At 48.0% G+C, this 27,143-nt stretch overlaps 1 protein-coding gene across 8 annotated transcripts in view; it reads left to right on the top strand.

Annotated features, from left to right (window-relative positions):
• PLPP4 (phospholipid phosphatase 4) overlaps window positions 1-27,143 on the top strand; it is a 158,383-nt gene that overhangs the window by 58,428 nt on the left and 72,812 nt on the right. For 6 of the 8 annotated variants that reach the window (XM_027596264.2, XM_027596265.2, XM_027596262.2 and 3 more), the window contains one exon: window positions 22,958-23,066. In XM_027596264.2, the coding sequence (XP_027452065.1) occupies window positions 23,061-23,066 (6 nt within the window). In that variant the 5' untranslated portion in view covers window positions 22,958-23,060. Of the gene's footprint in view, window positions 1-19,171; window positions 19,337-20,329; window positions 20,503-22,957; window positions 23,067-27,143 lie in introns of those variants that run through there. The other 2 variants (XM_027596267.2, XM_027596266.2) reach the window with 2 other exon arrangements.

Here is a 27,143-nt window from a genome sequence, read left to right on the forward strand (position 1 = left end):
TCAGAGGCAGGGGAGCCTCGTGCCAGGGATCCCAGGATCTGGAGCCAGACTGAGCATCAGATACTGTCTCCACCTCTGCTTGGATTACTTCAACCTCTCCTTTCTAAGTTAATGAATCTGCAAAGTGGGGATAAAAATAGTACCTATTGGAAACTGTCAAGGAATAAATTCTGGCAGGGTGGTGCCTGGCAGGCAGGGAGCACCATCATCATGGTGGTTGGTGTTCATCTAGAAATTTCTCCACCCTTCTTCTGGTCCCATCTTCAGAGCAAAATGTCTTTTTTGGCACATTTCTCCCAATGGTTCTCTGGTCACCTTGACCTCTTATTGCCTGTGAGAGCCATGTGTTTATAAGGTAAACCTGTTTTAGTTTACCATAGTTGTTTCTTTCTTGAACAAGTAGAACTTCTCTCTGGATGTCAGCAGGCAATGTTGGAAAACAGTGCTGCCTTAGAATAGCCAACATAAAAAGCATCAAGAGATTTGGATGAAGCTTGATTAATTATCTGTGTACTTTATGCCTAAAATGTGAATCATGGTTTTCATTTTCCTCTCAAGAACGTAAGCCGCCTGCTTTGAATTAATCCAGGAGAAGAGTGTTTTAAAAAATTTCCCTACTGCTTTGTCAGCATTTAGAATTACCTCCTGAGGGCTTTCTTTTTCCTCTTCAGAGAATCTAAAGGTAGGCTGAATACTTTCTGGATTAAATTTAATTATTTCAAGTTTGAAAAAAAAAAAAAGAGAACAGAACTTTGTGAAGGTTGTACTCCAGAAAGAAGTGTTCCCATTGTTAATTTTTTGTTTCTGAGGTGTTTTAAAAACCACTCCCCTGGGTTTTTTCTGCTGGCTGTGTTGGAAATCATGAGCCCCTGCCTATGGTGGGAAATCAGAAAGCAGGTCTCATTATGGAGTGAGCCAGGTTCGATTTCACACTGAACGGAGTCAAGTCCTAAGTACAAATCAATGTCAGATATAAATGAGTCCAGGTATAATTTCTCTGTGTGGATTTGGGTTATGGAAGCATTTGTCCTGTTCTACTGCAAGCTTCTTGAGAAAAGGGCTTTGACTCATGTGTTCACGACTGTCCCTCCCAGCCCTGATATGTGTCTGGCACATCGTAGTTGCTCAGGAAATATTGAACTTTTGCTGAAATCACCTCACTACAGCTGACACTTGTATCTACTAGAGGAAGGAACTCTTCCAGTTGGGATCTCCTGGGCCTACATACAGGAAGACAGAGGTCAAGGCTTGGCCTTAAGATGTACAGAGAAGCTCAAAGGAGAAGTCGAGGGAGGCCATGGGTCACTCAAGTTGGACAACTTTTCCTCCTCAGGGAGAAATGCAATGAGGAAAAGTCCAGGTGCTGCATTGAGATACCCTGTGGGTTCGTGGCTCTGTCAAGTCCCCAGGAAAGGTGACTCCTGACCTTCTCCCCTTGGGTTCTGTCAATTAGAGGCTGTGCAGGCTAGCACCAAGCAGGGAGGTGGCAAAGGTGACAGTGTGTTAGTGTGGCTACGTGTTGTGTTTGATTAAATGTCTGGACACACACCGTGGTCTGCCAGGTCTCCATCCTCGATAAGGTCCATGCCCAGAGCTAACTGTCCACAACCTTCTTGTGAGGGGTCCTCAGTGGGGTCAGGCCCATTTCCTCAGGCATAGACCCCATGCTCAGTTACTTCCCACCTCTTCCTAGGGCATGGGCTGTTTTGTGTGGCTGTGTTATGTCTGAGCCAAAGTTTACCTCTTCCAGAACCACAGCTTCTAAGAATGTTACCTTTGCTAGAATTTTTTCCTTTTATTTTAAATAAGCAGTATTTTAAGATTATAAAATAAATGTAAGCTCAGTGCAGGAAACTTCTACAATACAGAGAGAAAAATGGGAAGAAAGTGAAATTATTTATGATCCTACTAGGCAGAGAAAACCACAGTTAGCATTTTGGTTTGTATTCTTTTAGTTTTTTTTCTCCTCTGCCATAACACATAATACTTTTCTGCACAAAAGGTCTGCCTTGTCTAAAATATAGTTTTGTAGCCTGCCTTTTCCATTTGGCATTATGCCCTCAATATCTTCCTATGCCAATAAATATTCATCCCCAACTTGCTTTTGTAAAAGCTGTGAAGGTTGGCAGGATACACCACTCCAAAATATGCCACTTTGGCATAAAGATTATTTTAAGTTGAAAGCAGTTGAGAGGAGGTAGATGAGGAAGGCTCCCTGCCTTCCCTCTCTTTGCCTAAAAGTGGGGCATAAATTTTCAAGAGTGTCCCCCTCCCCTCTGTACCAGGAAGGACAGAAATTGGTCATTGGAGGCAACTTTGGACCCTATCGGTCCAGAGATGGCACTGGAGGATAACAAACTTCACTGACTAGCTTTTATGTACCATTAGTTTTCTCTCATATATTGACCTTCCCACAGTTTGCTGCCCTTGGAAGTGCTAAAACTTTTTGCCTTTGTCCTTTTATTTCTCCACAAATTTACTGTTCTTTACTGGGGATGCTGTACAAGCTGGAGTTCTAAGCCACAGCTTTGAGTTACCCATTTTTCTTTGGTTATCTCCCATGTAAACATGTAGGATACATGTTAATAATCTGTCTTTCTCTTGTTACTCTGTCTTTTATCATAGGGGTCCCAGCCAAGAACTCAGAAGGGTACCTCCCCTACAGCTTCAACACAGTCCATTAAATTAAGGCAAATAATTTGATACGGTCAGCTTGCTGGTGGTGGACATCAGTAGGCTGTCTCTGGGTTCGGGTTGATGTGAACCACACTGTGTTGAAACTTCTGGCTCACGTGTTGTTGTGCAAATCTCTGATTATATTCTTAGACTTAATTCCTGGTTGAGGAATTTCTGGGACAAAGTGTTTTTTTCCCTCTACTTCTGCCAAAGGGCAGAAAGGTTGCACCAGTTGACATTCCTCCTTGCAGTGCCTGATCTGGCTGGTTCTTCTCATCCTTCCTGCTCAAATGTCCCTTGCTGGAGAAACCTTTACTCGTTTTGTTCAATGTCCCTTTCCCCACCCTATTGCATTATCATATTCCGTTTTAGTTTTTGAATTTACTTATTTTAATCAGAAATGATGCTGTCCATTATTTATTGGCATCCTTGTTTATTGTCTATCCCCATTCAACAGGTCGTAAGCTCTGTAAGTACAGGAACCTTGCCTGTTGGGTTTGCTGCTGTTGGGGAAGGCCTTTCCATCCCTCCTCCATTTCCACCCTTCCTGCGCATCCTGGTGTGCAGGACAAATTTGCTGAATGAATAAATGTATTATGCATTTTTAAAAAAAGTTGTTACCTTTATTTGAAAACAAAGGATGACAAACTTAATTTATTGCTGGTGACCAGTGGCCCTCAGGTGGTCCTGTGATTCCTTTTGGTGTACTGAGGTAATGTAAGGCACATTTCCCATGCACTAACTGGGGTTTTAATTAATGTGGTTTGTTTCTTATAGTTTAAATGTTTTTCTCTCTATGTGAAAGGCTATAGACAGTATGTTTACTTAAATCAAGTTATGTTTCTACTACAGTTTGTAGCTGCTAATCTTCAAGGGGTCTTGAAAGGAGATCGTCATCTCATTAGAACTGTGTGTAAAATAAGGGTGAATAGGTTTAGCTTGAGGGTCTAAATAGCTCTCCTGTGTTTAAGTGCTTGAGTATGGGGTGTGCCTAGGGGCTTTTTAAATTGCTCACTGGTTCTTATAGAGGAATACTGTTGATAGTTGAATTCTGCATAAGTGAGATATTACAATTCTTGTTACTGAGTTTGTGTTCCCCTTAAGTACAGCAGGAGACTATATCATCTGGCTCCTGTTAGAGGTTGAACAAGTGGTTCATCCAGAGAGTACTGGCAATGGCTGTGCATCTGGGGCACAGCTGGGGGATGCTGTCAAGGCCCATGCCTCAGGACTCCGAATCTGACCTCCTCTGTCCAAGGTTTTATCAGCAACTTGGATAAAGACATAGACAGCAGGCTAATCAAATTTGTGAATGACACAAAACTGGGATGGAAGTCTAATATGTAGGATAATAGAATCAAGATTCATAAAAATCTTGGCAGGAATGATGGGTCTGAAACTAACAAGGTAAACCCTAACAGGATTACATGTGAAGTCTTGCAGCTCACTTTAGCAGAGCCAGCAGCAGCTGCCAGCGACAAGAGAGGCCTGGCTCAAAGGCAGTTTGTGTACAGAAGACCAAGTAAGGCCTGCGGGCTTCCAAGATGCTAATTTTTAAAATTAATTATGCCTTATATTCTTTTTAAAATTAATTATGCCTTGTATGCTATTGATAGCAGTAGGACCTCGAGATCTAGAGGATGGTAAATTACCTCATAGCCCTTCTTTCCTGGAGCATTTCTTCCAGTGCCCCTCTCCCACCCCCTCTCTCAAACTGTACTGGTTTCCAGCCCCCAACTGAGGTCTTTCTTTCTCTGGGCAGCTTTCTCAGAGCCTGCAAGATGGACAGCACCCCTTCTCCCCCATTACAGTGCTCACCAAACCATGTGGCTGTTGTCTGTCTGATTGTCCATCTTCTGCTTTGGACCAAGGACACATAGAGCTTGTGTCTGCCTTATTAGACGCTCCTCCCTGAGCAGTGACTCAGTGACTGGCTCACAATAGATGCCCAGTGGATACCCTGATTGGCGGTATGACCACTCTCAAGAGTACGGGGCAGGATTCTGGACCCCACACTATTGGATCTTGTACCCCTCTCACCACCAGGCAGTGACAGGTTTGCAGACCCTGTGCTGTGGGGACGAGGGGATGAAATTGTGGATGCTTAGCTAGACCATGTGCAGGTGTGGACCACCAAGGAAGGAGGGTGTAGACCATCCTGGGGGTTCCAGGGCTGCACAGGGGATGTCAGGAAGAAGGGACAATGCAGTTCCCTGAATGAAAGAGCTTTAACACAAGTGGCACTCTCCAACCACATCCGGCTGCTTGCTTGGTGGGCGTCACCAATTAACCGTGCAAGCTGAATGCTGGAGGGGGAGGAGTTGAAAGCTAGTGATTATAACAGTCACAGCATCAACAGCACATCCTACCAGGGCTCTCCCTGGCTGCCGGGCACTTTGTGTCACAGTCCCTCGGCCTCCGGGTGGGGTTAGGTGCTCCTGCTCTCTGTGTGGGACAGATGAGGACACTGAGACCTTCCTCCAAGTTAGCGAGTAAGCAGCTTATAACTAAAGTCTGCTCCTACTCCAAGGGCCACTGATGCTATGATTCTGCTGCCTTGGGGTTTAGCAATAGCTCCTCCAGTGTCTCTAAGTAGAGGAATTCAGTGGCCAGGACTTTGTGCCTACCGTGTAGAGGCCCCTTCTGCCTCCTTTGTCTGTTTTCAGGGCAGGAGCTGACCTGCCAGTGCCTCAGTGTAAGACCCTAGGACGCGGGTGCTGGAGTCCCCTCTTCTCCCAGTTCAGCAAGTGGCCCAGTTTATCTGCATTAACATGCCGACGCTCATCCTCTGCAGGCCTTCAGGGGGTGTGGGGTCATGGGCAGAGCTCCCAGGCTGGAAGCTGGACAGCCCTGGGTTTGAGTCCCTGCTGCCACTTAACTGGCTGCAGGATCGCTGTCCAATCACTTAAGCTCTCTGAACCTCAGCTGTGAAATGTGGAATTAGTCTCCAGTTCTATAGAGCTCTTGAGCCCGGGGCCCACTTGACAAAAGATGGCTAATGTTCCCATCTGCTTTCAGGTTCTCAGCTGCATTGCCCATGGTCGAGGTTGTTAGAAAGCTGTTCTCTAGATGAGCTGAGCCTGTCCATGAAAACCAACTGACTTCAAATTTCCACATGTGTGGAGCTTGGGGAGCTTTTCTGCCTCGTAGAGGTCAGAGACGGAGTCAATCGTCAAACTCTCCCGGCCTCATGAAGCCCAGGTTGCGTCTGTATCCAGGCCTCTCTGCCCTTTGTCATCATGGCCTGGCTATGCATGGCCCTCCCAGTTGTTGTGTGTGTGTGTGTGTGTGTGTGTGTGTGTCGCCTAACTCATTTTCCACATCTTTCTCTTGTAGCAAGAAATATGATTACAGACCATTTGTTGGAGGGGATATCAGTAAATGTATGTGTGTGGGTTTTTTTCCCCTCTGAAATCATGGAAAGAAAACGTCCATTCCTCAACAAATTCTTTTGAACCTCTGTTAGACTTCAGGCAGAACTGTGGACCCTGGAGACATAGTAGCGACCAGATGGATAAAGTCTTTCCCCCCGTCGAGCTTGTATGCCAGTCTGGTGAGAAAGGCTATAAATAAGCACACAAATAAAAATATAGTCTGTTGGATGGTGATGAACAGTTGAAAAAAATGCAGCTGAAGAGGAGAGGGAGGGCTGGTTTGCAATGGGGTGTTGATGTTTTATGTGGAAATGGTCAAGAACGCCTGGCTGACAAGATGCTATTTGAGCAGAGACCTGAAGCAAGTGAAGAGCGAGCCTTGCAGGTGTCTGGGAGGAATATTCCAGGTGGAGGAAATGCCAAGGACAAAATCCCGATGTAGGGGCATGCTTGGCAAGCTCAGGGCCCCCCAGGGAAGACGGTATGGCTGGAATCAGGGAGAGAATCACAAGTCCGGGCGTGATATGGATTCCGGGCCGTGGGGGGTGGGCAGCTACCATCCTCACTTCTTCTAGTCCTCACTGCTGGGCCAGTGGCACCGCCAGGATCACAGCTTCAAGTTGCAGGTTAAGGGTCTACTGCAGATCCACCTGGCTCCCAAGTCCTCTCCACTCCCACTGGGCTGGGCTGGTACAGATCTTCCCCATCGCTGTCCCTGTTCCCATCCCCATCCTCACTGTCCTGGTTCCCTGTGCCCCAGCCCCAAGCCCGGGGGACTCTGGCCTGCAGAGGGGTACACGGGCGCTAACTGGGAACAGACCCCACTCCCCCCTTCCCTGGGCGGGTGCCCCCTGCCAGGGCTTCACCTCCTCTTCACTTAGGTCGGAATTGGGATAAATTAGACATTATTGTTTGAGTTCAGGACGTGGAGTCCGTGCTGGCCTCCATCAGCAGAGGTGGGTGAGAGGGCCAGCGACCCTTCCAGGGCCCTGGGATGGATTTGAGCGAGGTGGGCTGGAGTAGTTTGCTCAGGTGCAAACAGTGGAGCTTAAAAATAATGCCAAGCTCTCTGGGGCCCTGTGAGGACTGAGTGAGTTCGCGTGTGGGAAGCACTCAGGGGGTGCTGGGGCAGTGTGAGGCCTCTCCAGTGTCTACTGTGGTCAGCACTTGGGCCTGGGGTGGAGGGAGATAGACAGACGTGGGCTCTGTGCTCACGCAGCTTCCAGCCTGGCGGGCCCCCCAGCGGTCAGCAGGTACCTGTGTGGTAGTCAGTGTTGCACGGGGCAGTGGACACGTGTGATGTCATAGTGACTGAGCAGAGGCAACCAGTGTTACCATTTTGGGGGTTTTCTTTGCGTCTCTCTTTTTTTCTTATGCGTGTTTGCGTGTAATGTCAACAACGACAAACTAGGGGGGCCCAGGATTTTCCCTTCACCTCACAGTACGTCATCACAGCCAGTCACCCGTAAGTGGCCAGCCTGTGGCGGAGTGATGTCCTGCAGGGATGTCCACATCCTCATCTTTGGAATCTGTGGACGTGTTACCTTACGTGGCAAAGGGATTTAAGGTCCCACAAGTAACTAAGGTCCCTCATCGGCTCACCTGGGGGGTCGGGGGCTTATCTTGGATTATCAGGTGGGATCCGTCTAATCACATGGGTCTTTGAGAATGGAGGAAGAAGAGGCAGAAGAGGGGGCCAGAGAGATGGGGGGCGCACAGTTTCAGACCTACTGTTGCTGGCTGTGAAGTTGAAGGGGGTCATGAGTCAAAGAATGAGGGAGATCTCTAGAAGCTGGAAAAGGCAAGGAAGTGATTCTCCCCTCGAGCTTCCAGAAAGGAATGCAGCCCTGCTAGCACTTTGACCTGAGCCCAGTGAGATGTGCATCGGACCTTTTTTTTTTTTTTAAGATTTTATTTAAGTATTTTAAAGAGAGAGAGCACTCACAAGCTGGGGGGTGGGTGGCGGGCAGAGGGTGAGAAAGAATCTGAAGCAGACTCCGCACTGAGCCCAGAGCTGGACCCGGGGCTCGATCTCACAACCCTGAGATCATGACCTGAGCCGAAACCAAGAGTCGGAGGCTTAACCAACTGAGCCACCCAGGCGCCCCATGCATCAGACTTTTGACCTCTAGAACTGGTGTTGTTAAAGCCACTAAGTTTGTGACAGTCTGTTACAACAGCAATAGGAAACTAATACGGCTGGGTTTTAGGCCTGTGCCTCCCCTCCCCTCCCCACTGGGCTCCCTGAGGACGTACGCTGTGCCTCGTTCACTCTGGGTCCCTGTGCCTGGCACCGCTTCAGGCTCAACAGACATTTATTAAACTCTTCGCCATGCTTGCGAGTTGTGCCTCTGAGTTCAGGGCTGGAGTGGTGTCCCTCCGTCTCTCTTTCCAAATCCAAACCCTTCTTGGTGCAGCCCATCGGAGTGGCGGCCAAGGCTTAGAGACCTGCTGCCGGCCCAGGCCAATCTCAGCCTCCGGACAAGGCCGCTCAGACACAGGGAGTGTCGTGCTGGCTTAGCTCACGACTAATGAGGTCTTCAGAGGGGTCTCCCTGCAAAATAGAAGGATTCGCGGGTGCAACACAAAACAAGCACACATGTTTTTTGGTGCCAGAGACTATGGATTCCTTGTGACATTTTAAGAAGGACCATTATTGATTGAGAGGTAAAGACAACATCAAAGGGAAAAGCCACATAGAATGGAACAGAAGTGAAAGGAGAAGTGTCCTGTTGACCTCTACATGTCTCCTGACTGTCTCTTACTTACAGAGTGGCTCCAGAGCAGGGGACCCCACCCTGGTTCCCCAGAGATTTGAATTTGACTGGTCTGGGGCAGGGCCAGGGCAGTGATATTTTTACAAGTTTCTCGAGTGAGTGTGATGTGCAGCTGGGGGTTGAGGCGAGCTCCCCAGGACCTTCTTGCCCTGCTCTGTTCTCACATCGGAAGCTCTTCAAACCCTAAAAAATCATTATATGGTATTGCTTAGAGGCCGCCCAAGCATTTTACACATGGAGAAACTGAGGGTTAGAGACCCAGGTGCCCTCTGAAAGGTCAAGAGGCATTCTGGTGGCCCCGTTGAGAGCAGGGCCTCCATCTGCAGTCTTCCCATAGGCATTGCCAACAGCCTCCAACCAAGATGGCACCACCAGCTTCCTTCTGCGAGTGGCTTTCTTTCCATTTCTTAAAAGTTTTCTCGCTTCTTCCCAAATCCTCCTTTAAAAGATCAGCTTATCCTTTGATGGGAACAGACCCCTCTGTCTCTCCCTTCCCCTTGATGAGGCAGGAGCACTGAGTGAGTATGAGACAGGCTCTGAAGCCAAGCAGACGTGGCTCTGAGATCTGGCTGCATGGATACTGCATGGCCTCTGAGACCCTCAGTTTGACCATCTGTAAAATGGAGGGAATGTTAGTCATACTCCATAGGGTTTGTGAGGTTGAAGAGACACGTGGTGCCTGGAAAGTGTCCAGAACAACGTGTGGCTCAAGAATACCAGATGTTATGATACTGTTTTAATTACTATTGATGTAGGGAGGGGGAATAGACATTCAAGTGTCAGTGCCGATAACAACCATCCGTGGCTGAGCTTTTCACTGTTGCTTTTTAGCTTGCTTTGGAATGCACTTGGTGGTGGTCAGCAGTGTGCCCTCGTTGACCTGACAGGGAGTGAGTCCTCTCCCGGAGGGGGATAATTGTGAGTTTCCAAGTGAGTGTAGGGTTCGAGGAGCACTGGCTTTGGAGTAGAGGCTCATTGGGCATTTGTGCTTCATTTACACTACCTGTCTTGAGGTTAGCCTGCGGCGGCGGGGGGGGAGGCGGCTCCTCTAGGAGCCCAGGCTCCCTGGGAAGAGCCGAGCCCCTTGCTCACTGTAGGATTCGGGGATCTGCCGCCTTCATCTGCATGTCTCTATTACATAAAAATTTTCCATGCAAGTAATTGCAGAATGGGGTAACAAAGAGGATAATAGAGGGAGATAATTGTGGATAAATCAGCTTGATTACACTTTTCCTCAAACTCGATTACCCAAATATGCAGTGCTATGCAAAATCTCGAAAGCCAATTAAGACCTTCCAGTAATGACTGCAGAATCTGGGGAAGCCTCTCTGATAACGTCCAGCTGGCTGCCCAACAGGTTGAGAATGGCAAGAATCACCCTTCTGCTTTGTTATATTTTAGAGACAGCCAGGGAGTTTTATTGTTATGCTTTTAAGCAAAGCAATTACATGTACTGGTGAGAAGGTACCTTCTCTTTGGCTATTTGTGTATAGAGCAGTTTAGATGCACCTTTGGTATTTTACAAGGGGATCTTTTTTTTTCTGTGTTCTGCATTTCTTTGTTTTAAATTTTTTATTAAATTTCAGTTTATATAACATATAGGGTATTATTAGTTTCAGAGGTAGATTTTAGGGATTCATCAGGTGCATATATTAGCCAGTGCTCATTCCATCAAGTGTCCTCCTTAATGCCCATCACCCAGTCACCCCATCTCCCCACCCCCCTCCCCTCCAGCAACCCTCAGTCTGATTATCAGTATTGCCCAATTGCACTGGGTACTGATTCATGTGAAGATGCATGATAACACTTGGGAAATCATTTAAGGCAGAGAAGCAACTGTTGATTTCTTTAGCAGCACGCTGTTGGCCTCCTTTTCCGGTATTCCTTGGTCTTTATACTCATTTTTTTCTAGCTTTACTGAGCTATAATTGACATATAACAGTGTGTAAGTTTAAGGTGTATAATATGTTGATGTGATACACTTGTATACCGAGAAATGATTATCATCGTAGAATTAGCTAGCATCTGCATCATGTTATATAATTAGTGGTAAGAACATTGAAGATCTATCTTAATAAATTTCAAGTGTATAATACAGTATTATTAACTATAATCACCATAGTGTATATTGGATCTTTAGAACTTGTTCATCTGATAGCTGGAAGTTGCTACCCCTTGACCACCATTCCCCCATTTCTCCCACCCCCCACCTCCAGCCCTTGGTAACCATCATTCTGGTCTCTGTTTCTGTGAGCGTGGCTTGTTTAGATTCCACTTATAAGTGAGATCAGACAGTATTTGTCTTTCTCTGACTTATTTCACTTAGCATAATGCCCTCGAGGTCCATCCATGTTGTCACAAATGACAGATGTCCTTTCTTATGGCTGAGTAGTATTCCATTGTCTGTCTGTCTGTCTGTCTGTCTGTCTATCTATCTATCTATCTATCTACCACATCTTCTTTATCCATGGTTGGACACTTAGGGTTGTTCCCATATCTTGGCTATTGTGAATATCACTGCAGTGAACATGGGAGTGTAGATCTTAGGGATGGAGATGTCAATTTGGAAAGACCAGAATTAGGCTGGCATGGCCCTGCAACCACATGTCGTCCCCACTGCAGAAGAGCCCAAGTCCTGGGGCCCACATTATTCATGAAGGGCCTGAAGGGAGGGAGAGACGCTTGAGAAAGAGAAAGTGGGCAGGAAGAGGTTTCAGAGAACAGGAGGATGGTGCCCCAGGAGCCCAGGGTCAATACTAGCCCCTTGTGAGCAGGGTCACAGAACCTACTTAGTAGGCAGGATGATGATGCTTGTTGAATGCATGGCTGCATGAATGAATGGATGAGGAGTAAAACCTAGCATTTATTGGGCCTGCTTCCTCTGTGCCAATCATCTCATTGATAATAAGCCTTTCACAGATGAGAAACTGAGGCACACAGAAGTAGAGTGATTTGGCCAAGGTCAAACCCATGGACACGTACTTCAGAATCTGCTTTTCATTTAACTGCCTTGTTGTACTGGAAATGAATGGATGAATAAGGGAATAGAATTCTACATTACTCGTAAAGAAGTAACGCCACTGAGGGAGAGACTCTCCTACAATTACAAGCTAATGAGCGCTTTTGATGCCTGGTCCAGGGTGCTGCTAACTAAAGCCAGGCTGATTCCCCGTATCACCTGGGGAGACTCTGGGTCCTCCCACCACTCCCTGCACTCAGTGCAGTTGTCTGCAGCCCACCCGTGGTTTTCCTTCCACCTCAGTGTACCCTAGCCCACACTTCCAGAAACAGGGGCAGTGGAAATAGCCCAGGGTAATGGTTAGAAGACCTGAGTTTGAGCTTCAGTTTTGTTGCTTGTCCTGCTGAATGCACTTGGGCAGGTCAAGAAGCCTCTCTGAGCCTGTTTCCCTCTCTGGACGATAGGTACGGCAGTGCCTACTTTTCCGTTGTGAGGAGTGATTGAGGGAAGGTGTAACACTTGCCTAGCAGGCTCCTGGCAGGTAGGAAGCACTCAGAGAGCAATCCTGAGCCATCCTCCCTTGCTCTGCTTCCTCTCTCCCCTTCTTTCCCTCTGGATGTCTCTGAAGACAACATCTCACTGACTATTACTAAGGAGCCATTCAGACAGTCTGTGACATATCAAACCCAGTTCTCAGCAGTGCCGGGGACTGGGGTCGTGCCATCGCTTGAGACAGAGGAGAGAGCAAGGTTTGCAAATTGGTGTTTCGGCAGGGGAGCAGTGCTGCCGGTGCTGGTGGGGGTGGGGCGACAGCTCAACACTCGATTGCTGTGGACCACTTAGTCCTAACAAACCACTTGGCAGACGAGCGCCCCACAAAGCCAGGCTCCCGGAGAAGAGAGAGACGCATGTGTCCCCTGGGGGCACTGGCCTCATAGAGTGGGGGGTTCCTGGAGACTAGGGGATGCTGGAGACTGTGAAGTGCCCCCCGCTCTGGGCCCAGCCAGCAGCCAGCCTACAGCAGCCATGGAGACGCAGCGGGGGTGGCTGGACCCTGGGCAGGCTTTGCCCTCCTGAGTGGGCAGCTCCTTCTTAACTCCTTCATCAGTGTGTTGCCCTGGAGGGATGTGGGCCGGAGGTTGCCAGACCAAATTCTTCACCGGAAGCCAGAAATTCAGATTTTGCTGTAAGAGCTCCTGGTTTTCAAATATCGGCCATGAATTATACATTTTAAAAAAAATCCACTGAGGGCACCTGGGTGGCTCAGTGATTAAGCGTGTGCCTTCGGCTCAGGTCATGGTCCCAGGGTCCTGGGATCGAGCCCCGCATTGGGCTCCCTGCTCTGCGGGGAGCCTGCTTCTCCCTCTCCCACTCCCCCTACTTGTGTTCCCTCTCTCGCTGTATCTCTCTCTGTCAAATAAATAAAATCTTAAAAAAAAAAAAAAAAAACCCACTGAGCTACCCAAACCAAATGTAGCCGCAAGTTGCTTTCGGTCCAAGGGCAGCCAGTTGTCAGCCTCTGACTGGAGAGTCCATGTGGCAGAAGATTGGGTCTTTATTGAAATAGCTGCCATAGATTTGTTTAGTCTCGATGCAACAGGTATTTATTGAGCACTTACTGCATGCCAGGCACTGTTCTACAGCTCCGATCAAAAGCGGACAAGAATTAGTGCCCTCTTGGAGCTGGCGTTGTGCTGTGGCCCTTCCATTCAGCCCAAAGCCACCGTATCTTTGCAGCAGTGATGATGACCCAGCTATTCTCGATCCTCCTCCTAAGACGATTTCGAGTGAGCAGATGGATCCCCGCTGTAGAGCCCAGTTGTGCCAACAGGCAGCGATTGCTTGGTCCTTGACTCTAACTGGCCATCGTTGGGGCCACAGAAAACAGCACGGGGATGTCTGCTGCTGCGCAAGGTCAAGCCCAGTTCCACGGGCCAATTTGACTCTGCATTAAGGATTTGAGGGTTTGAGTGCAGGTGGCCAGGAAAACACTTAGTGATGCTTATAGACAGCCAAAGGCTTTGGGGGCAAGCACGAAGGTTCTTTATCTGCTTAAACACCACAGGCCTGGCCATGCCTCAGGGTAGGGGGGAAACGTCTGCCTTCCCCAGACCCCAGCTGTGGAGCAGGTTGTCATGCTAAGGGCAGGTGTACCCCAGCGTCTTGTCTCATATGCTCCCCACATGCTCTCCACCCTGACCTGGCCCTGCCATTAGCCTCTCATCAGATACTGGCTATCCCCAGCCCTTAGCCCCAACCCTGGCTGTTCTGTCTCACACATGTGCCTCTTCTCACCTACCAGCCCAGATGAAGATCATTCTAGAACATGGATAAGCAGGTCATGGAGAACGTGGTCAGGTCTGGGCTCTGCTGCTTTCTGCCAAGGACTCGGGTAAGGAAGGCCTGCTGCCGCCCTGCCCCCCTGCTGACTGATGCCGGGGGGGAGTTCAGATGAGATTGTAATGGAGGAAGAACTCAAAGACACTTCGGGGGCCCCTGTTTGGAACAAGGGCTCTCTGGCTGATGTGTTTGAATGAAAATTACAGCTCAGAAGCCCCTTCAGATTAAGTTCTGTCTGCACAGCGTTTTGTCCTGAGTGTTGAGTGGCATTCTGTTCTGCTCCAATCAGAGCTCTGCTGAGTGTGTCCTGGGATCTTTATGTGGCTTGGTCCAGGCGTGGGTATGGAGAATGCTCCAGAGTGCTTTGAGCTCTGGGTCAATTCCTAAAGACTTATTTAATCCAGGAGTGAATGCTTCACTGGGCATTCTAGAGTCAGAGCTTAACTGGAGACGGAGGTCTGTTAGCAAAGAAATATATACTTTCCTCCCTCTTCTTTTACTAGGTTTTTTTTTTTTTTTTTTTTTTTTTTTAAGTGGCTTTTGTTTGCCTGTGGCTCAGACACAGTGCGGTAGCCCCTGCATAAACATTTTCTGCTAGGAGATGTGTCTGGCCCAGAGGATGTTCCTCCCAGAGAGGAGAGCTTTGCCGGGGTGCGGGGGGGAGGTGCAGCAGCAGTGCTGGGCTTTGAGCTCCAGGAAGCCCAGCAGCCAGTGGGAAGTGGATTCCCAGTGGCCTGGATCAGCCCATAGTCTCCTGTCACCCACAGCTCACTGTCACCGGCCTGTCACCACCCTCGTTATTAAGTACCTACTTTCCGATGTCCAGGGAGAGGACTCCTCAGTGCCTCGGGCTCTGGGGCACCGCAACCTGAGGGTTTTCAGATAGGTCTAGGTGTGCAGGTTTTGGAAGGAGACTCGTTTTTTGAAGGACCTGACCTCTTCCCTTGTCTCTTCTCCTTTCTTCTTGCTGATTTTTATTTACTACTCTTTCAGTTGTTACACTTGACTGAAATAATGCTTTCCAAGAGCATCAGTTGCTTTGGCTGATAAAACACTTAGTTTTGCAAGTATCTTTCGGGCAATTGAGCAAAATCATTTTAAAAAACTTTTTGGTGCGGAAATTGTCAGATACCCTCCACCAGTTACCAACACTTGGATTTCATCTGTTCTCCCTCCCCCGTTATTGGTGGAGGTTGTTAAAGCAAAGCCCAGACATGACATCGTTTCATATGTCAATACTTCAAAAACTTTCACCAACGAGAACTTAAAGAAAAAAAAAAAAAACCCAACAAAACAACAACAACAAAAAACTGAGCCAGGCCTCCAGGAGCACAATACCGTTTGTAAACCTTGATCAAATGAACACATTTCTTTGAATCAGGATCCGGATAAGGTCCATACATTCTTATAAGGTATGCACGTTTTTAGGATTTTTTTTTTTAATCTGGGGTTTTTCAGTGATAAGTAGTGTTAATACCTGTTGTTGAGTGCTTCTCATGGACCCCAACTATGATCCCAAATTCTCACGACATTTCAGCAGGGTGTTCTGCCCATTTTATAGATGGGGAGGGGGCCTCAGCCGCTTCCCCAGGGCATGAAGCCCTAGCTGGACCCAATATATTAGCTTTTGCAGGCTGCGTTTGTGTAGACCTGGATTTTCTGTTTGAATTCAGACAACTAAAATGTTTTCCATCTTCTGTTTCTTCCAGAGGGAAGGCACCCTCTGCAGAAATGTTCAGAAATCGGTGGATTAAACATTTGGACTTCTGGGGTGATGCACGTAGTTTTGAACATCGTGCTTCTGCAACATATACTTCCATGTGTGCCCCTGCCCCGTGGCAGGCAGGTTTGGGTGTGTCCTGCTTTTTCTGTGCCAGGGCTTGAATATGCTCTTGTGGCAGGAGACGGCTCTGGGGGAGGGGGCATCTACTGAGCGCTATATTGAGTCCATTGTGCATGACCTCACCGATCCTTCCTCAGTGCGGCCCTGAAGGCAGCGGGGAGCAGGGTTTATGGTTATTTCCACTTCCAGAGGAGGCACCCAGGGCTCAGAGAGCAGGTGTCACTTGCCCAGGGTCACACAGGTTGTAAATGGCAGAGGTAGAACAGAAGCTGTTCCACTCCACAGCTCTGCTAACACTGTGTTCCCTTTGCCATATTGCCTTCTGTGCTATTTCCCTCCCTTTGGGGGTTCCTGCTCCCGGGCCCCTCTATGCCAGCCTCTCGTCCTGGATAATTTCCAATATACAGAAAAGTTGAAACAGTAAAATCCCCCATCTGCTCCACCTAGATTTAACAATTAACATTTTACCCTATTTGCATTATCTCTGTAGTTATGTGTTTTATATACAATTTTCTGAACTATTTGAGAGGAAATTGCGGACAATTCATTATCCTAAGCTCCCTAAATGCATCTCCTAAAAATAAGGCCTTCTTCTCCATATCCATGTCCTTACTGCACTGAAGGAAATTAGTAATATTTCCTTATGATCACCTGATACCTGGTTTGTTCCAGTCCCTGTATTGCCTTAGTCATCCTCAGAGTTTCTTTTTAATGGCTTTTTAAAATTTTTTTGACTCAAGATCCAGTCAAATGTATGTTACATTTGTTTGTTTTGTCTCTTCAGATTCTTGTAATCTGGAACATTCCCTCTAGCTTTCTTCCTGGACTTGTCTTTTTGCTTGAGGGCATTTGACTAGTTCCTCTGTCCCTGTGTTTCCTATTAGCTGGAAGTTGGATCCGAAGACTTGATTAGGTTCAGAGTATACATGTTTGGGAAGAATGCTCCCTGGAGGTGCCGTGCACTTCATGTGTCAGAGGTACACAGGTGTCTGTGGCCCCGGTACTGGTGACCACAGGTAGGGGAGGCAGGATAGGGCCCTGTTTCTAAAAGCTGAAGGAGAGCTGGTGTGAACAGGTAGTTGGGTCAGCGGCTTGGTTTTATTCATGCTGCCTACTCTTGGTCTTTTCTCTTCCTTCCTGGAGCTGGGTAGGTCGATGACACTTCCAGGCTTGGCCCACATATTTCCACCACTGTCCCATCCCATCATGTTCAGGAGGGCCCAGCCAAGAGGTACAGGCTCTGATGCCCCATCTTCACCCCCTTGGCAAGGAGGGATTCCTACCCTGGGGTCATGGGGATGGCCATACATGACACTTAAGAGGGGACAGAGAGATTGATAGCAGTTTATCAGTCACATATACTCACAGCAGGGGAGCAGGACACTGCCTGCTGGGCAGGGCTAGAAATAGGGCAGAGCGAATCTGCAAGGCCTGTGGGAGGCAGGCTGTGTAGCACCAAGAGGGTGGGGTGTCCCTGCTTCCTGCAGAAGGACGTGATTGGTCTGTTCATGGGCTGGGAGGGGATGGAAACCCAATACTCCAGGATAAGCAGAAATTGCAACTGGTCCCTTGATCAGGAGGATTGTTTGGTGGGGGGACCTTACCTGAGGGAGCGGAGCGGGGCAGGGAGCTTGTGCTCAGGCTGTTTGAAGTCTGTGTGGTTTCAGGGGTTGGGGCAGGACACAATATTGGGCTGTGATTTTAGGCTTTCCCCCCAGCAGGGTGAGAACACATGCCCGTGCCCTTCTAAGCACTGCACATCGTTACCGTGTTTAGTATTTGTACCAGCCCTCTGAGGTTGGTGTTCTTGTCAGCATTACTTGGCAGAGTAAGGAGACCAAGGCCCAGGAAGGGACGTGTCTTGCCCAGGGTCAGGCAGCCAGTAAGGGAGAGTGGAAATCCAACCCAGGCTGCCTCTCCAGAGTCTGTGCCCTCACAGTTGGAAGGGCATGAGGATTGGAGCCAGGCTCTGCCTGTGCCTTGGCCCCAGGTGGCAGTCACCCTCACTCAACCTGCCTTGTCATCCTTTGTGAGCTGCTTCAGAGAAGAGAGAGCATCCCCAGGATGGGGTGGGGGCTCTGGGAGCCATTCCTCATCTGGTCCAGGGCTAGTCTCCTGGATGCCATTCTCCCCAGGGCAGGTGAGCTGCAGGTGGCTTTGCTGCGGGGGCATCTGCTTCTCCGAGGGGCAGGGAGGAGGGGGCTGGCGGGAGCAACGTCTCGGGGGCTTCACTTCTCTCATGATTTCTGCCCTTCCCTCCTTTACAACAAACATCAGACTGCTCTCTGCAAGAATCTGATCTCAGTCTTCACACTGACTGAGAACTGAGATCCCCATGTTGCATTTCCCAAGAGTAAGGCTGTGTTTCTAATTGTGGAAAATGGTATCTCTTATTTAAAATAATTGCAGATGCCTTTACACGGGTGGGCAGTGTGTGCGTGTGTGCGTGCGTGTGTGCGTGTGTGTGTGTGTATTTGCGTGTTCTTTCCTAAAAGTTCCAGAGTATGTGCTCAGAAGGATATGGGATAGTGGACATTCCGTAGCACATAGAGCTGTGATGACTTAGGCAAGAGACACTTTGCTTTGTGGCCTCAGTGCCCCCATCTCTGAAATGGGGATAACAGCAATTACTATCTCATAGGGCTCTTATGAAGAGTAAACAAGTAACGTTGGAAAGCACCAAGTCAAGGGCACAGCACAAGATGGTTCCAAATGTAATAACTAGCTATTTTTATGAAAACTGTTACTCTTGACTTTGGGGCATCCAATGACCAAACTCAGGAGAAGGCTGTGTGGGGGCAGGTCGCTGAGATAATTCATCAGCGTGTTCTCTCTGTAGCCTCATATTACCCCTTGTCCAGGACTAAATCCCATACACCTCCTCCCTATGTAGCAGCTGCCTGTCCCTGACCACTTCCAGAGCCCATTTGCCAGTGTTTTTCCTCCTGCATGGGAGAGGCCCACTAGGGGGGACAGGTCAATAGTTCAAGTAAGAAACAGGCTTTACTTTTTTGCTCTTGCCTGGAAAACTTCATCACGAGTCTTGTTTTGCCCTCCTGCACACCGCAAGCTTCAGCAGTGGCTGCCGGGGCCATTGTTGGCTCACAGAATGGCCAAGTGATGAGTGGCAGGTGTTGACATCCTGTCTGATCCTCTTTCCCTGGGCATGCAACCTCACTGCCCCTGGGTTGGGGATCAGGGGGTGGGAGGGGGCATCCTTCTCAGACTCACATCGTGTCCTCGGCACACTGTTCATGCCCACACTGCAGGAAGAGAATTTGGTTGAGGCCTTCAGTGCCCCAGACACCGTACCAGACCCCAACCTTTCTTACTGCTAATGATAACAGTATTATCACTGTCCTGGAAGGTATGGCCATCCTGGGGCGGCGGGGTTTGAGGATCAGAGAGGTGAAGTGACTTTTCTCAAGCCACCCGGCTGGCAAATGCCAAAGCAGGGATTTACACCAAGTTGAACGGTCTGGTTAAGTTCATGTTTCAGTACAATCTTGTGTTATTTTTGTTTGGGAGTCAAAGAGGTAGAAATCTGTGCCTAGTATGTGACTGAAGTGTTAACCTTATTTTGAAAAAGGTATGTTATCAAGGTCTGTGACTTAAAGATCATTGACAAATCTGTGGAGTCTTTTAGAAGATGATGGGGAGATTCTGGGGCTTTGAGAACTTGACTTTGAGTTAAAAGAGGCACGGGGGACATAAACATCATTATTCCCTGCTAGTGTGATGTCAAGATGGGCCATTCTTCTGGGCTCCTAACTCTGGGCTGCATCTGTTGGCACATTCAGCACATGAACAGTGATAGATACACATCCCATAACATTTCCGGGGGTCAGGGTCCTCATAAGCGGCTCTAGGTTGGAGGCCATCTCATGGGTCCAGCAACTGGAACACTCCTAACCTGACATCTCCTCAAAGCAGAGTGGGCTGACAATCTGTGTAGACAGCACTCTGATACCTGTAACTGAAGATTCAACATCCCATTCCCCAATCAGTTGGCACTTAGGGTCCCTTGACTATAATCTCCGCAAAAGTGGGGACTCTGTGTGTTTTACTCACCAGGGTTCATGGGGCAATACCTGGCACATCGAAGGCTCTCAATTAAGTGTTTGTTGAGTGAATAAACAGTAGGCAAAAATGATGGTCCACTGTCTGTCCCCTACTGCATTCCTTCCTATATAAGCAGATATTGTAGGCTGCTTAAAGTCAGCTGGGCTGTGAAAACAGTACTGGCCACCAGGAGAGAGAGAGAGAGAGAGAGAGGAGATAGGAACCAAGCCTAAGGAGGATTTACACGTGAATTTTATGTCCAGCATAAAGTTAGAATAACATCTTTGAATTTTCACAGTGTCTGTTTTCCAAGTTCTTCAAACTGCACCATCAGAAAACTGAGGAGAAAACAGTAACACTGTTCCTCCTTTGCCAAGAAGAAATTGATATACAGGCAGATTAAGATAATTGTCAAACTCAAACAGTCAAGACATGAAAGAAGCCTAACTTGGATCCAAATCCAACAGCAAGGTACCTGACTTTTGTCAAGTTAGAATTCTGACAAAAGAAAATTGTATGTTTACTTTAGTAGTAACTCCTTCCTTTTCCCATCAAAACACTTTGACCTGCTTCCATGACCGCAGCAGTGCCGGAGATGATTCTACGGGCTTTGCGGGGTGAGTTGAGATGACACGCGGTGGGAGCCCCCACCTCCACAGGCACGGGGAGGGCACGTTCGCGCCTTCTCACTTGTCCTTCCACCTTCCCTGCCTCGCGGGGGAAGCCCTGGAGGACCTCCATGGAGAGGGCAGGCGAGGTTCCAAGGCAGCAGCACCAAAGTAGAATTTAATAGCAGTCTTTGGTGTTCATTGTATTTATTTTGACATTTACCCGCTGTTTATGGAGGCAGTGCTGATTTCATAATTAAGCAGTGATGTGAAGTTTCTTCTAGGCTTTTAGTTTACAAAGGCTCGAGGAAAGTCACGGTCCGGGAGGAGGGCGGGGGATAAAGCAAAACTGGCCAACTTGGTTCTTAAAAGACCGAAGCTGGGAAGCACCAGCTTTCCCACCCAAGAGCTGTGTATGTCTGACTATAGTGCTCACATTCATCCCCTGGGGGTCCTGTTAAAAGTGAAGATTGTGATTCAGTAGATCTGGGCTAGGCCCCAAGATTCTGCATTTTTCATAAGCTTCCTCCCTGTGAGGCTGATGCCCTGGCCCCTTGCAAATCAAGGTTTGATCCACAGGTCAGCAGCGTCGGCACCGCGGGGCACCTGGCTGGAGATGCCAACTCTCTGGCCCTTCCTGGGACTGGCTGTTTCTGTAGGCACAAGCCCCCCAAGTGGATCCTGGGCACATTCATGTTTGGGGAGTGCTTGTGTGAGCGTAGTGAGCCCCAGTGAACAGGTCATTAGGAGGCCATGCCTGACCTTCTCCGTGGAAGCTGGGTTTCCATTTCCTGGCTTCCAGACCACCTACAGAGAGCTTGTGGGAGGGGGTTTCCAGGCCTGGGATGTCCTTTCTTGGTAACCACCCTGTATGGTCTCCAGACCTTTCCTTGCACCCTGCATGCCCACCTCTGCCCCCCTTTGCTTTCTGAGACCCAAGTCCTCTGTGCAGGTGCCTCACTGTCTGGATTCTCAGAGGCAGCCACTGGTGGCTGGAGTGTGGCTGGAGAAGGGACATCTATCTTTGACTCCGCCGCTCCCAGAGGATATAATTTGCTTGATAGTTGCATTCTGACTGCAGCTTCTCGGGGTGGGATGTGGAATTGTGCAAAAGGCTGGGTGCACAAGGCTTTAAAAAATAGCCATGAGGGGAGTAACACCTGGGGGACAAGCGAGGTGAGGAGGGACGTGCTCAGCGGTGTGGCTGGCTGCGTGGGGAAGGAATGGGGATCGAGGTTCTGGGGTCTCTGAGAGAGGGGCTGTGGGCCCAATACAATGATGACAGCCGGTGGTTGGCATATTGTTATTTTAAAGCCACATCTGTCATCTTAAGCAGCCTTTCTCTGATGGGACCTTGCTCTATATCCCTGCCAAGAGGGGGTCCACTCCTGTCTTGAATGTGGGCTGACCTAATGACTCTCATGTCACCAGATGACACCACAAGACCTCCGAGACTAGGTTTGAAAAGACATTCAGCCTCTGCCTGGCTCTGTTGGACCCCCATTCTGAACTGAGTTCGCCAGGTGGAGACCTGGGCTGGTGGGTCAGTTGGACAAAGCAAACCATATCCCTGCAGGCTCTGTTCCCCCCTGCCCCCCCTGCATCCCGTTTTACTCTTGGTGGTGTTTGCTTTCCATCCGCCTGGGTGTTGTGGGCTCCCAGGGTGTGGAAGGGCTTGGGAGGGTGACGAGAGGAGGACATGGATGCTTAATGCTGTCTGATTTCTTGGCAGCAGCCCCAGAATTCTCCTCATTCCCCTTTTCCTTCCCTCCCTCCCTTTCAGTGTTCCTCCTGCCCAACCTTCCTCTTCTCCGGGAGGCTTTTCTTGCTCACTCTGCCCCCTACTGGTGGAGAAGTGTCAGCGCGCTGTCGGGGTAAGGGAGGGAAGGGAAGAGCCCAAGGTTCTTTCCCGGGTGGTGTCAACTGCTCATTCACCTTTGCTCCACGTTGAGCCCATTTCCTTCCCAGAGCTGTGCCGCTGGCTGGCCTTGCCCCAGTCTGAGCCCCCACCCCACCATTCTGCCCTTTGGCTCCTAGTTCACTTTGGAGCCCTGACTTCTAGGGTGTTTGTAGGTCAGCTTCGCCGCCGTTCTTTTATGCCCAGAATGGGGCTTTGCTGCTGCCAGAAGGTTCTACAGAATCTCAGTAATTCTTTCAATCCATCCCCCTCCCCCCGCCCCCGGGGAAGCCTGTTATTACCTTCTCCTTCCCCAGAGGCTGGATTCTCCACTGAGGGCGTGTGGGAGTGGCCTTCTCCGGGACTACAGGCAACAGATGAGCGCTCAAGCCCTCACGTGTCTGTCTTTGTTTTGTTTCAGTTTTACGGAGTTTTTGGATCCATTCCAGAGAGTCATCCAGCCAGAAGAGATCTGGCTCTATAAAAATCCTTTGGTGCAATCAGACAACATACCTACCCGCCTCATGTTTGTAAGTACCACGATTTCAGGGCTGATTTGACCTGTCTCCCAAGTGTGAACCAAATGGGTTTTCATTTCTGCTTTTCTAACCCCTGCTGAAGACCATGAGCAGTCTGGAAGAAAGAGGAGGTGAGCAGCCCATCATGCTGAACTCAATTCCAGATTGTGACGGTCGCCGCTGGGTCATGCGAGAGCTAGTAATAGCCTGCTAATCTGGAAAGAAAAGGCACCTCCTTACCTGAGCTGGGCCAAGTGGTTTACAAATATTTGCAGTAAAATATGACTAGAGACTGATTTCCCTACTCCATCTCCTTCGAGGATAAACCTCAATTTTGCCAAACTCAGGCACCATAGATCTAGCTCTGTTAACTGCTCTTCTGGTTCTAGCTGGTCAGGTGATCACGAATGAGACCACCTTGTATGACTCAATCCCTGGATAGTGTTCTGTGTCTTTCTGCCTCTCGAATAAATGGGCCAGCGTCCAGATAGCTGGTGGATTATAGTGGCATTCCTTCTACCTCTTCACCCTGACCCCATGGCAATCGAGGCCTTTTATATTTCACTTCCGATGTGCGGGGCCCTTTGCTGAGAGCTTGAGAAAGAAGGATTATCTCATTGGATCTCACCCAGCATTCCAGTGAGAAAGCTGTCAGTCTTGTCCTCATTTGCAGGTGCAGAATTTCATCCTAGAGAAAGGAGGGAACTTGCCCAGATCCACACAGCTAGTGAGCAGCAGAGCCAGGATTCAGATCCGAGCAGCCAGCTCTGAGCCTGGTCTCAGCCATGAGGCTGCCCTGTAGGGTGGGAGCCCAGTGTCCAGGACTCCTTGCGGATGCTGATCGCCTCCTGGGGAATTGCCATCAGGCCTTTCTGTAGCAGAGGAAATACTTAAGCTCCTCTATGTTACAGAACAGTGATGTGACTTTTGGTTGGCCAGCCTTACAGCTTGAAGTTTATTCCTGTTGACCAGCCATTGAGTCTTGTGCTTCTGGGAACTTAAGTGATTGGGTCAGAGATTTCTTCGAGCTCATGAGGAATATTTTTGTGTTTTGAAAGAAATCCCTCTGATTTTATGAAGGAAATCTTGTTAATTAGTGATGATTGGAAAGATCTTTGTGTCTGCAAACATCCCGAAATGCCCAGCACATTACATGAGCTTTGAAATATTATTTTATTTGCTTTTTTTAAAAGATTTTATTTATTTATTTGACAGAGATAGAGAGAGAGAGCACAAGTAGGCAGAGAGGCAGGTAGAGGGAGAGGGAGAAGCAGGCTCCCCGCTGGGCAGGGAGCCCGATGTGGGACTCGATCCCAGGACCCTGGAATCATGACCTGAGCCGAAGGCAGCCGCTTAACCAACTGAGCCACCCAGGTGCCCTTAATTGCTCTTTAATAATTGCTTTTCCACTGGAAACTAAACTGGATTTTTGTAAATTTCAGGGGAATGGAAGAGTTCAGGCATTACCTAACACTTGAGTATGAAAATGAGACTTTTTCCATTTCTGCTGTAACTCAGATCTTCTATAAATCCTAGAAATAAAGGAACTAGCATATGTCTAACTAGTTTACTCCATGGTTTTGAAAGGGGGAAGCTCTTACCACTTATCCCCCTTCCTCACAGGTTTCACATTTTATGTGCTATAAAACACAATTTGGAGGTTAAGGTTCATGTGGGATATTGTGAGAAATTTGTGGCTGTGTCCTAGATTTATGAACAATGGATTGTTTTGAAGTCTAGATACCAATGCCACAAATATTCTGGCTGCAGACACAAATAGGAGGGGGTGCATTTGCATGTTGGCAGGGGTGGATGCGAGGCAGTAAAGGAGTTATTCAGTGCTGTGATTCTCAGAGAATAGAAGTGTATTCAGCCTCAAATCCTGATTCCTACCCGTGAGTCCCCTAATGAGAGAAGCTCAACCTTTTGTTTTGTTAATAGCAGTTGATGCATTTCATTCATTTGGTCACAAGATTTCATGCAGTTCCATAATAACACAAGGAATGCAGTAGATACATTTATAATACATGTAACACAAAGAGGAAAAATACTTTGTCACCACATTAATTAGATTTTTTTCCTCCTGGATTTTAGTAAGAGTTTAATATAAAATATCATTTGTTTGCTTTGATCCTTTAAAACCTTCAGATGTTTATGGAAGACTGTAATAAAACATGTTTTTATTTTTTTTAAACTATGTTGGTTTCCTTAGAAAGCTCAAGTTTTGCTACTTAATACATAAACCAAATCCTCAGGTCTCTTTTACTTTTGGTTGGAATGTTTTAATCTAAGGGCAACCTTTTCAACTTTCACAACATTATTGAAAGGCAGCTGGTAATAACCCAGATGTATTTTGACTGGGAAATTAGGCCTCTGGAGGGGTGTGTGTGTGTGTGTGTGTGTGTATGGGTGTGCACGTGTGCATTTTATTTTATTTTTTTATTTTTTAAAGATTTTATTTATTTGACAGACAGAGAGCACAAGTAGGCAGAGAGGCAGGCAGAGGGAGAGGGAGAAGCAGGCTCTCCACTGAGCAAGGAGCCCGATGCGGGGCTCTATCCCAGGACCCTGGGATCATGACCTGAGCCGAAGGCAGCCATTTAACCAACTGAGCCACCCAGGCACCCCTGCACGTGTGCATTATAGAGTAGCCGCTTGTTCAGATCAGAATGGTAGGGGATTGCGTTAAACAGAGTGAATGGTGATCACATCACTGTGAAGCCCCCCTCATTTGTTCTGCCTTTGGCACTTTCAGTGAAGATGACTATGTCTGTCAACCTGGAAGTTGAATGTAGTTGGGTTATTTGATTCTGAAAGTTTGTTTCCCTTGATGACTCTGGGTTCCTGTTGAGCAGAGAGACAGGCTGAGAAGTCTTTTCACATATACTGAGTCTTGGATTAGCATCTCCTGGATGTTCGCAGACCATTAGCTGCCTTTATGGAAGGCTGCTCCCTTATTCAAAAGATGTCATGGTTCCTTCCTGAGTGTGTGGGGTTTATCATAGCATTTTTGAAAATCTACTTTTTGGTGTAGGAAGACTGTGTTGGTTTTTGCTTTTTAGTATACTCTTTGTTGCTGTCTTAGTAGTTGTGTCTTTGTACATTCAGAGAACATTTCTTTTTTTTTAATTTTTTATTGTTATGTTAATCACCATACATTAATTACATCATTAGTTTTTGATATAGTGTTCCATGATTCATTGTGCATAACACCCAGTGCTCCGCGCAGAACGTGCCCTCTTTAATACCCATCACCAGGCTAACCCATCCCCCCACCCCCCTCCCCTCTAGAACCCTCAGTTTGTTTTTCAGAGTCCATCGTCTCTCATGGTTCGTCTCCCCCTCCGATTTACCCCCCTTCATTCTTCCCCTCCTGCTATCTTCTTCTTCTTTTTTTTTCTTAACATATATTGCATTATTTGTTTAAGAGGTACAGATCTGTGATTGAACAGTCTTGCACAATTCACAGCGCTCACCATAGCACATACCCTCCCCAGTGTCTATCACCCAGCCACCCCATCCCTCCCACCCCACCCCTACTCCAGCAACCCTCAATTTGTTTCCTGAGATTAAGAATTCCTCATATCAATGAAGTCATATGATACATGTCTTTCTCTGATTGACTTACTTCGCTCAGCATAACACCTGCCCTCCAGTTCCATCCACGTCTTTGCAAATGGCAAGATCTCATTCCTTTTGATGGCTGCATAATATTCCATTGTGTATATATACCACATCTTCTTATCCATTCATCTGTCGATGGACATCTTGGCTCTTTCCACAGTTTGGCTATTGTGGACATTGCTGCTATAAACATTGGGGTGCAAATACCCCTTCAGATCCCTACGTTTGTATCTTTGGGGTAAATACCCAGTAGTGCAATTGCTGGATCGTATGGTACCTCTATTTTCAACTTTTTGAGGAACCTCCATACTCTTTTCCAGAGTGGTTGCACCAGCTTGCATTCCCACCAACAGTGTAGGAGGGTTCCCCTTTCTCCACATCCCCGCCAACATCTGTCGTTTCCTGACTTGTTAATTTTAGCCATATTCAGAGAACATTTCCAGGAGCCTGCTGTGGGTAAGGAAA

Source organism: Zalophus californianus, chromosome 15, assembly GCF_009762305.2.
Source record: "Zalophus californianus isolate mZalCal1 chromosome 15, mZalCal1.pri.v2, whole genome shotgun sequence".
NCBI classification, from domain to species: domain Eukaryota; kingdom Metazoa; phylum Chordata; class Mammalia; order Carnivora; family Otariidae; genus Zalophus; species Zalophus californianus.